Below are 14,823 nucleotides of genomic sequence, written 5' to 3'. Positions count from 1 at the left end.
GGACTCTAATTCAAATTGTATTCATCCGATCTTCACCAAACTTGGTCAGCAGTTGCATCTAGTTGATATATAGGCCAAGTTCGAATATGGGTCATGCCGGGTCAAAAACTAGGTCATAGGGTCAATTAGTGCATTTTCAACGGCGCCACTTTGTCCGGACTCTAATTCAAATTGTATTCATCCGATCTTCACCAAACTTGGTCAGCAGTTGCATCTAGTTGATATCTAGGCCAAGTTCGAATATGGGTCATGCCGGGTCAAAAACTAGGTCATAGGGTCAATAAGTGCATTTTCAAAGGGGCCACTTTGTCCGGACTCTATTTCAAATTGTATTCATCCGATCTTCACCAAACTTGGTCAGCAGTTGCATCTAGTTGATATATAGGCCAAGTTCGAATATGGGTCATGCCGGGTCAAAAACTAGGTCATAGGGTCAATTAGTGCATTTTCAACGGCGCCACTTTGTCCGGACTCTAATTCAAATTGTATTCATCCGATCTTCACCAAACTTGGTCAGTAGTTGCATCTAGTTGATATCTAGGTCAAGTTCGAATATGGGTCATGCCGGGTCAAAAACTAGGTCACAAGGTTACTTAGTGCATTTCAAGCATTTAGCATGGTGTCCGCTCTCTAATTGAAGTAGTTTGCATCTGATCATCACCTAATTTGGTCAGAAGTTGAGTCTAGATGATATGTAGATCAAATTCGAATATGGGTCATGCCGGGTCAAAAACGAGGTCACGATCGGACACATAATGAATTTCAAGCATTTAGCATGGTGCCCGCTCTCTAATTGAAGTAGTTTTCATTTGATCTTCACCAAATTTAGTCAGATGTTACATCTAAATGATATCTAGGTCAAGTTCAAATATGGGTCATGCCGGGTCAATAACTAGGTCTCGAGGTCACTTAGTGCATTTCAAGCATTAAGCATGGTGTCCAAAACCTCCGAACGGGCGTATCTTGTGACAGTTTGGCACTCTTGTTTTTTGTTTCAAGGAAGTCCCTCCTTGCCGAAAATCAAGTTTAGGCGGTAAGTGTCGTCCCTGATTAGCCTGTGTGGACTGCGCAGGCTAATCTGGGACGACACTTTACGCACATGCATTAAGCCCAATTTTCTCAGAACAAGACACATATGGTAATGCAAATTGGTATTATGGTTACTTTTTGAAAAACTTTAGACACCTTTTGCTTTTGATGTAGACAAGTCAATCATGAAGGTTGCAAAAATAACAACCACAAAAATATGAAACATTTGTATTGCTTTATTGTGAAAGTTGTCTTTTTGTTTCTTCTTTACAGAGATGGCTGCCTGGCTCGTAGCCAATGGTCCTATCTCTATTGGTATCAACGCCTTTGCTATGCAGGCAAGTAGAGTCATTTGGTCTAAGGGACATGACTCTTTTGAAACCAAAATTATCTTAAGGATTTTACATGCATTTGAACAAAAGCTTAAACATAATGTAAAGAAATGAAGTAACTGCACAATGTCTTTGAAAAAGTTGTATTGTTATTAGAAATAGCTGAAAGATGCAAAACGACAGATCATAATATCTGTTCACAAGTTTAATAACAGCAATTAAGGGAGCCATGTATAATTTATTTGTACATGCATTTTTTCGCGCCCACTGAATGACAAATATGAATTATGGGTCCATGGTTGTGTATATGCAACAAATTGTGTGAGACAAACTCCCATCAATTGGCTCATTCTGTTCAAAAAATGTATTTATAGATTGCATAAATGGTAATTCTTTTATCATGCAGAAAATACATGCAATATTTGTATGTAATGGAAGTTATAAGGAAACAATGCATTATTAATCTTGATGTTTTTGTGTTCTTATTTGCTCCATAAACTTCGTCTCACCCTTTTACATGTTACTGTACATGATTTCAGTTCTACGTGGGAGGTACTTCCCACCCCTGGCTAACTTCTAACCTTACATGATTTCTGTTCTCCATGAGTGGTACTTCCCACCCCTGTCTTACATCTAACATTACATGATTTCAGTTCTCCATGGGAGGTACTTCCCACCCCTGTCTTACATCTAACCTTACATGATTTCAGTTCAACATGGTAGGTGTTTCCCACCCCTGTCTTACATCTAACCTTACATGATTTCAGTTCTACATTGGAGGTACTTCCCATCCCTGTCTTACATCTAACCTTACATGATTTCAGTTCTACATGGGAGGTATTTCCCACCCCTGGAAGTTCCTCTGTAACCCCAAGGATCTGGATCACGGGGTGCTCATTGTTGGATATGGCGTCGGTATGTACTACTTTTCCGACTAAGGAGAAAAGTGAAAAAGTCTGTATGCAACCAGTATAAAACCAGAACAGCCCGCGAGTAACTGGCAGCCCGCGAGTAACTGGCAGTCTGGATCTTAGAGTTGGAAATGAACACATTAAAACTTACAAGACAATTGTATTTGATTTCTAAGGGACTAGAAACTCGTCAAAGTGCGTATCTAAGTGGTAAAAGGTTTTAAGTTGGTGCTAACTTTGGTACATTTAAATTTGCTTTAAGAGTTGTATTGTATGCCTCACCATTCTGATACTATGGCAGTATAAGAGTCAGGTCTTGTTATAATTTGTACTTCAGAATTTCATTTAACTGAGAACTTGAAATATAATAATGTGTATGATACTTCAGATTATCTAGAAAGTTACAGGTACAATAATTATTTTGCTTTTCTATTTTACTCTTGAACTGTCAAATCTTGCATGGATGATGTATGTAGCAGAGATATTGTACATTGTAGTTTCCAAGTATATGAACCTTGCACTGGGAAAACTGGGCTTATCGTAACCCTACACAGGCTAATCAGGGACTGCTCTTTCCACTTGCATTGTATTTTTTTGTTTCAAGGAAATCTCTTCTTCAGAAATGCCCAGTTAAGGCGGAAAGTGTCTTCCCTGATAAGCCTATGTGGATTGCACAGGCTAATCTGGGATGCCATTTAACCTTTTCAGTGTGGGAACCGAACATTAAAGGCCTTTGCAAACAGTTTGGATTCAGATGAGACGCCAAAGAATGTGGCGTCTCATCAGGATCCAAAATGTTTGCTATTCTGATAGTATTATTTGAAAAAAAGAAGAAAATGCTAATTTTATCAATTCAGCAGACGACATTTTAGCAGATGACAAATTTCCCAGCATGCAAAGGGTTAAACCACATGCATTAAACCCAGTGTTCCCAGAAAGCGACTCAAGTTTTGCATTCTTGTCTCTTGTCAGATGGCAGCAAGCCCTACTGGATTGTCAAGAACAGCTGGGGACCTGACTGGGGCGAGAAGGTAAACATTGTATTGCAGTTCATTTATTCATGTGTCCATATCTTCAGAGAACAATGAGGTACAGTCCAGTGTTTTATGTTTAAATCATGAACTCTTGTCAGTGTGCTTAATTAGCAAACAAATTGGTATTAGATGGTTTAAGTGTGTTTAAAATCAACAGTTAATTCCTTTTCTTTCACAAATATTGATTTTTATTTTTAGCTCGGCAATATAGTGGGGGACATATTGTTTTTGCCCTGTCTGTTGGTTTGTTTGTTGGTTTGTTTGCTGGTTTGTTTGTTTGCCCCAACTTTAACATTTGCCATAACTTTTGCAATATTGAAGATAGCAACTTCATATTTGGCATGCAAGTGTATCTCATGAAGCTGCAGATTTTGAGTGGTGAAAGGTCAAGGTCATTCTTCAAGGTCAAAGGTCAAATATTTGGGTCAACATCGCTAATTTAATGTGCACTTTTGCAATGTTGAAGCTAGCAAATTGATATTTGGCATGCATGTGTATCTCATGGAGCTGCTTATTTTGAGCGGTGAAAGGTCAAGGTCATCCTTCAAGGTCAAAGGTCATATATATGGGGACATAGTGTTTCACAAACACATCGCTTGTTTTTTTAAAGAGACTTCCTTAAAACAAAAAATTCTGTAAAAGTGTCGTGCCTGATAAGCCTTTGTTGACTGCACTGGCTAATTTGATATGAAACTTTGCAAATATGCATTAAGTCAAGTTTATCTCAGACGAGGGCTCAAATAAACACTTATTTTACACCATTCCAGGGCTATTACCTGGTGTATCGTGGGGCTGGTGTGTGTGGACTGAACACTATGTGTACGTCAGCAGTTGTCAACTAGACATGAACACCATGTGTACGTCCTTGGTTGTCGACTAGACATGATTTCTGTTTACACTCACAGAACAGTTTGGAATGCTATGTGTGATACAATGTTGACAATGAAGACGTCAAGGTGAAGAAAGGATCCAATTTCCAATGTTTACAATGTTATTTTTTATGTGTATCTATATTTTTTGTTGACTTGTTATAACCAGATTTGATCACTGCTTTTTTTATGTATATACATATTTGTGTTGACAGTTAATATTAAATTGTGCATGAAATGGTTGAAAGTTACTATTGTTACACATTGTAAATATAACTTATTGCAGTTTAATTATATAAGTTTTCAAATGTTTTGTTTGTAAAATGGTTGAATTTTTATCTAGTTGTAACAAAGGTATGTGCAATGTTTGGATTTCAACAAAATTATTTAAAGGGACTATAGTTATAAATATACTTATTGTTGTCACATAGTATCATCTGAAGATTTTTTTTTCTTCTGTGATGTAATATGTACTGCTGGTTGTATTATAGTAAAATTTCAACAAAACATAACTTGAACTTTATGTTCGTATTAATATTTTTACACGATTTTGGTTATTGTATTAGGAATATTTTTAATGTGAGAAAAAAACCTTTAGCATAATACCGATTTTGGGTTTGTACAAATAATATTCCATAAGATATTTATCATGAGCTTGTTATTGTATTTGTTTCAATTTATCTTCAATACTAAGTACACCATTTTCCTTAAACATTGGGTTCCATGAGGTGTTTTTGTATGCTAGTGTGTATATATTTGTTTGGACATAACAATTCAATAATCCAGGTCAAGATTTCAATGTGTAATTTGGAAACTAATTGAGTTGAAATAGTATAAATTGTGTATACACAGCTAAGTTCTAAAGAACATGTTTAATTGTTGAATTCATTTTATACTATTTGCTTGATTCTTAAGAATTTCTAAAGCTGCTAAAAATGGAAAAGCTGTATGTGAGCATCCATTTATTTTTTACTATTTATACTATACAAATGTATTTCATTGTCTTTATTTCTATCTTATTTGGATCAAAATTGTCAGGTTGTAAAAATGTGATGATATAAAATAAACAAATTATTTTTAGAAAATATTTACATCTTTTGTTAATTAGATTGATTTTGCATAGCCTTGAATCCGTTTGTGAATGTGTGACTGTGATATTTTGTTAGTAAGGCTTAATATATCAGATGGGATGATGAGTAAGTCTATATCATTTGATCATTCAATATGTTTGTATTTGGATTGATACATGTATGTATTGACATGTGCATTTGGCATGGTTTATTGTTCGTACAAGTAATTTATGTAAGAACTTACAGATGTATTGTATATTTATATATTCCTGGTGGTTGTTTGACTTATTTTCTTTTTTAATGCCACCTTCTTTGCTTTAATATTTAAGGTTTTGGGTGCTTCTGCCATTCATGTGTTACAATTAATTGGTTTTGAAGCGGAAATAGACTGTGAAAACGTGCGTATTAAATTATTCCTTAATAAATTGCCATATAAAAGTAAACACCAATTTAATGGAGGATTCACAAAAAATAATGATGAATGAGAAGTGGTTTTAAAGGTTTATTATTGCCACATAGGACACCATTTTTGCTCAGAATAGAATATGCATTGAAGAAATTTCTTTGAGTTTCAAAATGACTGAATAAATGTGACGATGTCTGTTTGTTAATATGGTAAATAACCTAAATTAAAAAAAATAATTAGACAAAATCAATTATTCAGTATCGTGATGAGATTTTTGTTGTAAGAATACATATTCCATTGTTAAAAGGCTTAACGCTTAACACCCCAAATACCAGCAAAGGACTGAAAAAGAACTACCAAGCCAAACATTCCAATAAAAAGATATTGCAGAAAAAACGTACACATATAATCCAGCATTTAAATAATATCCCAAGGTTTTTAGATACTTATTTGAAAATTTTAAACTGTATTCCCTCCTATATCAAGACAGGTATAAGTGACTGGTAACCACCTTTGTAATGGCAACAGTTCTTAGTTTTGTAATGATTTGGCTGGACCAGTGAATGTACGGGTATGTTAGTTTTTAATACACTCCAGATTTACCAGTTGAACTAAACTGTATATTCTTTATATTTCTATTACTTAATCTTGGCACTTTGTGTTTTTTGTTTTGTTAATTTTGTTCACATTTTTGTTCACAATTGTACCTTAATATTTCCATACTTAACTGAATAATAAATCGCTTGGAAATAGCTCGTTTTATGTTGGATTTTTCCATAAAAATTGAAAACATACATATCAATATATTGAATATGTTTGACACTGATAGACTATTAAGACATGTAGGAATATTCACAAATTCAAAAAGTTTCATCAGTGACCTTGACCTTAAAGAGAGCAACATAATTGCACGGGACAAGGCCTCTTGATATGATGCTATGAGATCTATATATATGATCCATGATAATTTATTTCAAAATCACATGATGAACAGGAAAGTTATGGACCTTGTGGGAACACATAATCTCAGTATGAACATGTAATAAATATTGGAAAACTCTTAAGTGTTTGCTTAGACCTTGACATTTAAGCCAGCACAATGGTTTTGTAACATTTGTTTTTTAACCCTTAAAGTGCTTTCAAGTGTATTATTTGTCAGTGCTGAATTGTTATATGATAAACAAAAATAATACTGTTAGTTTACTGAAACTGATGTACAATTATGAATACATACATAATCTGCATGAAAATTGAATTGAAAATTGTTTTGTACACATGAAGATCTATAAATGGACTGAACAAAGGATCATTTCCCTATAAATATGAATGGTTACAATGGTAATAATAAGTGTAATATAATCCATTTTTAATGAAGTGCATGTTATTCATAGATGTATGTAAGTCCTTAAAACATTTTTAACAAACAAACACAAAACATAATCAAAATTTGAGTATAGGTACAGAACAAATATACCACACATAGCAACATTTTACAGATATTGAAAAAATGTTCATACAATAGAATGAGAAACAGAGAACAACTATTGCTGTTTTTTAAAAATGACCAGTGTTACTTGGAATATATTCTATGTATAAAGAGTTGTTTAAATAAGTAAACATTGTGATTATGTTGCCATGGTAACACAATTGCAAAGTTAAAAAGGTAGAACATTCTTATTTGGTTAATTGATACAATTTTACATACTAGTATGTTTTGGTCTTTTTCCGCAGCTGTCTAAACATTAATTCACAAGTTTATTTTCCAGCGAACTAAAAGGGAATATTTGAATGCCATTTTCATTAGAAGTAATAACACAATTAAACATCCTAGAACAAACTGATTTTTTTATGAGCAATATCAGGGTGATTGGTGTAATGATAAATAGTTGACCAACTTTGTCACAGATCGAAAATTTTGGAAAACATGTCGATCAAATTCAACGTTTCAAAACAGTATTGTGATAATGTTTCTAGGTAAATTTGGATAACATCACCATAAAATCAGAATGTTTAATATATAGCCTTTAAGCTATAGATGGTTGGCTTTTGAATATTTGCAATCATTATGTCAGACATCGGTTATTTTTCTCAATTCTATCACACAAGAATCTCACAATCACACAAGGGACTGTGGCTTAAGGTGCTATACATCTTCTATTTTTAGTAACATCCATTTCATTTTCAAACAGTGTTAATGAGGACTTCATAAGGCTGGACGGGGAATAATATTTTTAGCAAAATAATAGTTTTTTTAAAATGATAAGCTACATTCCAGTAATAAGTTTTGATGTTGGTACATGTAAAATAAATATGTTGACTGTTACATGATGCATGAATAAATGTCATATTATTCTAGAATACTAAGGCCATCTTAAAAATGTTTGTTTGGGATTTCATGACCCGTTACATGGCAGGTTGGTATGCGTGTTTTTTATAAAAAACTACGGAAAACCGTTAGGTGCCATGGTGGTTACACATTAAAATCCAGAGGGCGACAATGCGATAGTACGATGGCGACAATGCGATAGTACGATGGCGACAATCCGATAGTACGATGGCGACAATGTGATGGTACGATGGCGACAATGCGACAACGCGATAGTACGATGACGACAATGTGACAGTGCTACAATACCATGGTTCGGTGCGATAGTACGATGGCGACAATGTGATATTCATATCGTACTGTCGCCATCGTATCATCGCATTGTCTCCATCGTACTATCGCGTTATAGTACTGTCGTCATCGTATTATCGCATTGTCGCCATCGTACTTTCGCACTGTCGCCATCGTATTGTCGCACTGTCGTCATCGTATTATTGCATAGTTGCCATCGTACTATCGCACTATCGCATTGTCGCCATCTTACTATTGCACTGTCGCCATCGTATTGTCGCACTGTCGTCATCGTATTATCGAATTGTCGCCATCGTACTATCGATCTTTTGCATCGTCGCCATCGTACTATCGCACTGTCGCCATCGTATTGTCGCACTGTCGTCATCGTACTATCGCATTGTCGCAATCGTTCTGTCGCATTGTCGCCCTCTGGATTTTAACCATGATGACCCTAATGGTATTCCGTAGAAAACAGTTTTACTTTTTACATGTAGATCTTTTTCTTTCATATATGACAATTACAGCTAAGATTATGTATAATGTGAGCCCATATCTTGCAAGCTTTTACAATGTAAGCATTTAAAATGAGACAGAAAAACTGGAATAATATAAGTTATTTTTATATTTAGGTTCATTAATAATATTTCCTTTTAGCTTTTTTGTTTTGAAACAAATCTATCAACAAACTATTTTTTATTTATCTTTGAAAAATTATTATTTCTACCAGGTCATGCTTGAAATGTAATGAGCAGCAAAAGAATATCAGAAAACGCAGTGCGGCTCTTCCTTTTTTCCAATGCGCTCCCAGATAATTTGAAATATAAAACATACATTTAAAAGGAATTTCCATGTTACAGGTATGGAAGGTATCCATTCTACATTTTACTATTACAAGTAACTCGCAAACACATGTACATATCTAGAACATTCCTATAAGGTGTCAAAAATTAGTTTGTTTCTTTTTGCTATTTATACCCCCATTACCATTGGTAATGGGGGCTATGTAGTGTAATACTTAGACACTTCTAAGTTCTCAGGATAGAACAAACGACCGAGTTAAGGTTTAACAAATCTATTCATTCAAATCGTAGAACGCGTCTTAAGAAGTTTGGTTTACGAATAAATAACTATAAGTATGATGAAGGTGCGCAGCATCACTGTTACTTGATTACTATTTTAAATAACTTAAAAGAATACTTAAGAGATTACAGAACTATTCCCTACCATTATGATAGCTTTAGCTTAAGCTGGTAGGTTTCCGACTTTTAAAGACGTGGATTTTGAGTCATTGACCGAGGTGAAGAATCCGTGATGCTGCGCGCTATTTATAGTGAAGATGCTTTAGGATTCCGAAACTTAGGCGTCCCAACCAATCAACGTGCACTTAGGAATTCCTTAACCAATAAAACAAGTTTACAAAGAGCCATTTTCCTAAACAGCATTTCGGAATCCTAAATCAACAAAGTAAGTCAATAATATGAGTTGTTACATTATAAAAAGCAATTTGTATTAAAACACATAACATTAATACATAATATCAGGCAGAAATGTTCTGCATTTAAATTCTGTTAAACATTTTAATAATACAATGGAAACATGAAACTAAATGATGACTAGGCTTTCTACGCCTAACAAAATAGTTCCAAAGCATTTGCAACTGGAACATAACTTTACCAAAATGCAATACACAAATGCATCCTTCGATTAATAATACAAGTGAAAGCCATTACTTTTGGAGAACAATAGTTAGGAATAACAAATTATATTGTGCAATTGAAAATGTAGGTCGTATTCATACACAGCTGGCTGACAGCGTCATTGTAAACAAACATGGAGCGTATTTTTGGATTGGAATTACTGAATTGTGACAAACAATGGATTGTTAGCAAGTATCTGGAGTTAATAAAACATATGTAAGTAGATTTAATTGATAATTTCATAACTATTACACATTACATTTCCCCTACCTTAAAGAAATAAACTCCTCCTGGAGTTTGAAATGTACAAGCACAAGTATTTTTTTTATGTCATTAAATTTAAACAGTCATTTAAAACATATGATTTAATAAAATTTAATTATTTATACTAAACAACTTTAAACATTCAAAGTTTACATGACATCTTCTTCCTTCAGGGCCTGACTGGAATGTCCTTGATGATGGACAGGAGAGGATCGTCTTGATGTTCTGGGAGGGTCCTTAGTATCGTCGACTTGACTTCAGTTGGAAGAGAGCTGACGCCGCTGGCAATCTCTCGGACTGTTTCGTGTAAGTAGTGGCGGGCCTTTCCACTGTTGTCCAGGAGAATACCTGCTGTACCAGGGAGCATCAGGTGCTGAAATTGGTGGACCAACAGACATCGGTTGGTGATGCTCCATGATACAGCAGTGGACTGAAGGATGGATGTTGCAGCATACTCCAGTTCAAGTAATCGGCAGTCAGGAGATAGGTTCCTCCATCCTTTTGGTGGCCAGCGTAAACCTTGTACGAGCGTAATTGCCTCATCCGGAACAGAAGACCAATCACGTTTGGAAGGGGGTAGCAGAGGCATTGCCCCACTGACCAGAAGTGCCGTCGCATGTGTTTGTAGGAGTGTGTTGGCAGGGGTCGGCACGTAGTGTTCCACCGCAGACAATGGAGAAGGGGAATACCTCGCGACCTCGCTTTGAGCCTCGGTGGTTGGGGATGTTGGATGATATACAGGTGTTGAACCTCTAATAGGTGATAGAAGGCATCGGACAGAAAAAGGGACAGTTGTTGTGGGTAACATTGATGAAGTGGTGATGGGACTCCTAATAGTTGGTGGTGGCTTGAAAACAGATGCTGTTGGCAGGGAAGGCAGGTTGGCAGTGATGGGTGCTTGGAGTGTGGCTGCAGGCGTCGACATCATGGCTGGAACAGGACGGACGGAAGATGTGTTAATAGGTGACAGATTGGTTGAAGATGGTGTCTGGCTGGAGAGTAAAGTGTTGGCTGTGGAGGCGATGACGGCAGTTACCTCATTGGTCTTTCGGAGAGGGGCGATTGCGGTAGTTGATGATGGAGTCTGGCTGGAGAGTAAAGTGTTGGCTGTGGAGGCGATGACGGCAGTTACCTCATTGGTCCTTCGGAGAGGGGTGATTGCGGGGGTTGAAGTTGGTACAGGGATGATCAATGAAGATGCAGACACTGTGGGGAAGGGAGACAAATCAAAGGATGGCATAGATTGGAGGGGTAGCTGGACGGGTGATGATGGATCAGATAGGTGGATCGACATTGGAGACGGTATAATGTCGATTTCCGATTCTCTTATTGCCTGGAACACAATGTCGCTCCTCTTCTGCACCCTTGCAACCAGCCGGTCCTCAATCCCAAGCAATTGCGCGATATCCATATAAAGATCTGGATAGTCCTCTTCAGCCCAGGGACCTTGAGGTTGAGTCTGCGAAGGAGCGATACAATCCTGTCGCCGCTTCAATGCGCTCAAAGACTTTTGATTTTGGAAGATCCCCTTCTTAATGGTGGCCTTATAGACGGAAGGTCCATCTTCCAAATACGCCACAGCACCGAATTCATCTAGTCGGATGTATGAAACACTTTCAGAAGATTTTCGTTTCCTGGATTTTGTAGACGATTCACATCCCAACTCCCAACCCTTAATCAATGAAGAAATTCCAGGAGATCTACCTGCAGCCCACTTTGTTACAAGATATTTTGCGTAAGACGCAGTGGCGCTGTTGTGGTTTTCAACTTCATGGCACTTGATGAATGCAGCTGGCTCCGTAGAGAAGTAGAAGGCCACCTTATTGCTGAAAAGGTCATTTGGTGCTACTCGGAGCTCAATGGGGTGCTTTGACTTCGCGTGGTAGCGTAAATCACCAGAACGGCTGAAGAGTTTGGGTCGATGATCAACACAGAAGGGGCAGAGGAGTTGATATCCAAATTGGCTTGTATCCTGCAAGTACACAAGGGAAATACCTTACTGATGAGCTGATATGCTTTAACGTAGAATCTAATCATTCTCTGGAGTAAATCGCAATCGGGTGATCAAGCCAACTTCATTACTCAGCGTATGGTGCGCACCATTCATCATAGACTTCAATCTTCATTTAAGCATCATCATTTGTATCGGTATCAAATTATCATATTGCAGGATTCATGCAAATTTCAGAAGTTTGCAATCGAGTGATTGCAACCACAGCGAAGATTAAACAATATATATATAATAAAGTGCAGATTGTATTGTTGTAGGAAGTGGTCTGTGTGAAGATAACAATTTGTGAGCTGTGTAAATTGTACTGATAAATATCTACTTTGCGTTAAGAATCCACTTAGGGATTTCGCTTCCGTTGAATCGCATCAACCTGTCAACATGGATTGGTTTAGCTTTGTGTTTCTGGGACTTCTTTATAAGATAGACAAGATCGTCTATCTTTCCTAATACAAGATATTGCCCTTGCCATTGTGGACGTAGTTTACTACATACACTTGGTTTGCGTGTTGAATCCAGTAACCAGACAGGGTCACCAACCTTGAATTGCCTAGTTTTTGCGAGAAGGTCATAATGTCGCTTGCGGTAGACCACCTTTTTCGCAAGAACTTTACGAGCAACGTCATGGATGTGTTCCAAATTTGCACGTAGGTCTGACACATAATCGTCAGGAAAAGGTTTTTCGTTTGTACCAGACCCTGGTGGCAGTCCAATGCAGGCCTGCAAGGGTAATGTGATTTTTCTACCAAAAACCATTTTGTTGGGAGACTGTCCGGTGCTAGTGTTGATGGAAGACCGGTAAGCCATGAGTACTTGTGGCAGAAACTGGTCCCAAGTTCGTTGGTTTGAGGCAGAGTACATGGTGAGCATGGTACCTAGAGTGCGGTTAAAGCGCTCAACCATTCCGTTGGACTGCGGATGCAATGGAGTGGACAGAGTATGCCTTATTCCCAACAAGTCGCACATGTTTTTAAAAAGAGATGAGGTAAAACAACTACCCTGATCCGAATGTATTGATAGAGGGACTCCAAATCGCGAAACATAATTGTCGACAAATGCTTTTGCAATAGTTTCGGCTTCTTGATTTGGTATCGCAATGGCTTCAGTCCACCGTGTAAAGCAGTCGCATATCACAAGGACAAATGCATTACCAGATTCAGACCTGGGAAGCGGCCCATATATGTCCACAGCACACCGCTCTAATGGGGCTAAGGTGTGATTCTGACCTAGGGGTGACTTAGGCGGCTTAGATTTCTTGCGTGAAACGCAGTGTGTACACATCGCGCAGTACCTCTCAACGTCTTCTCGCATACTTGGCCAGAAGAAAGTTTGCCGAATCTTTCCTAGTGTCTTCTCGACACCCAAGTGAGCACCAGACGGAATGTCATGGAAGTAATAAAGTACATCTTCTCGTCTGTGAGACGGTACGACAATCTGATCCCATTTGTGAAGCTCATCCTCATGCCATGTACGTACTAGGAAACCTCTACTAACGTTCAATCGGTCCCACATGCGCCAAAGGATTTTGACAGCAGATGCTTTGTCACTGACAGCCTGCCATTGTGGCCTTGTCTCAGAACCTTCAAGAGCTTGAATGAGGTATGCAATGCAAGGATCTCTCAGCTGCTCGGTTTTGATTTCTGTGGGTGACCAGTTACTAAGAGTAGCCATTGAAGGTTTGCATTGGGACTTTTCATTTGCTTTGGATCGTGTAACGGCCCTTAAGCGATCATTGTCATGCTTGTCTACCTCAGGGAGACAATTTTCAGGTGTAGCAGTTTGTTGCTCGGACACTTCATCACTGAGGCGTTGTTGCCGGGCACAATTACAGCACGGATTGCGTGAAAGGGCATCAGCATTCCTGTGCTGTGACCCACTACGGTGCGTAACCTCAAGGTTATACGTACCAAGCTCCTGTAGCCAGCGTGCAACTTGCCCAGTAGGGTGCTTCAGGTTTTTCATACAGCTTACCGCTGCATTATCTGTCCGGACAAGGACTGGCTGTCCGTACAAATAGGAGTGAAGTGCTTTCAACGCATTTATTACAGCAAGCAACTCCTTCCGTGTAACACAGTATGCTTTTTCATGGGAGTTGAGAGCCTTACTGTAATATGCAATCAAAGTTTCGGTCCCGTTTTGAATTTGTGAGAGGACAGCACCAGTTGCTATGTCACTGGCGTCAGTGTCCAGGACAAACTTGGAACCAGGAACCGGATAACCTAGAATTGGTGAGGAAGTTAGAGAAGTCTTTAGAGATTGGAATGACTCGTCGCATTCTTGTGACCACTCAAATTTGGAGCTCTTATCCGAAACCTTGTGCAAAGGTTTCGCTTTAAGCGCAAAGTCCTTGACGAAGCGCCTATAATACGAGCAAAGTCCCAGAAAGCTCTTAACCTCCTTTGCATCTCTCGGCGTTGGCCATGTCAGCACTGCTTCAATCTTTGCTGGGTCAGTAGAGATACCATCCTCTGAGACAATGTGGCCAAGAAATTTTCTTTTCTTTTGAAACAAGCTGCATTTTGAAGGCTTACATTTAAGGTTAGCATCAAGAAGCCTTTCGAAGATATGTTCAAGGCGTGCTAA

The 14,823-nt window shown here is 37.9% G+C and overlaps 1 protein-coding gene and 1 long non-coding RNA gene across 43 annotated transcripts in view; one reads left to right on the top strand and one right to left on the bottom strand.

Moving 5' to 3' along the window:
* LOC127875025 (uncharacterized) overlaps positions 1–14,823 on the top strand; it is a 305,966-nt gene that overhangs the window by 204,973 nt on the left and 86,170 nt on the right. For 4 of the 42 annotated variants that reach the window (XM_052419796.1, XM_052419797.1, XM_052419781.1 and 1 more), the window contains exon 16: positions 1,303–1,367. The exons of 25 other annotated variants lie outside the window; for them this stretch is intronic. In XM_052419796.1, the coding sequence (XP_052275756.1) occupies positions 1,303–1,367 (65 nt within the window). Of the gene's footprint in view, positions 1–1,302; positions 1,368–2,185; positions 2,277–3,244; positions 3,304–4,073; positions 6,404–14,823 lie in introns of those variants that run through there. 13 more of the 42 variants (XM_052419812.1, XM_052419802.1, XM_052419810.1 and 10 more) reach the window with 6 other exon arrangements.
* The window catches only part of LOC127875033 (uncharacterized), a 252,157-nt gene that overhangs the window by 184,931 nt on the left and 52,403 nt on the right, over positions 1–14,823 (bottom strand). The window lies entirely within an intron of this gene.

Source organism: Dreissena polymorpha, chromosome 3 (genome assembly GCF_020536995.1).
Source record: "Dreissena polymorpha isolate Duluth1 chromosome 3, UMN_Dpol_1.0, whole genome shotgun sequence".
Taxonomy (NCBI): domain Eukaryota; kingdom Metazoa; phylum Mollusca; class Bivalvia; order Myida; family Dreissenidae; genus Dreissena; species Dreissena polymorpha.
The sequence above is the reverse complement of the archived record's forward strand: the minus strand, read 5'-3'. Positions and strand labels throughout refer to the sequence as shown.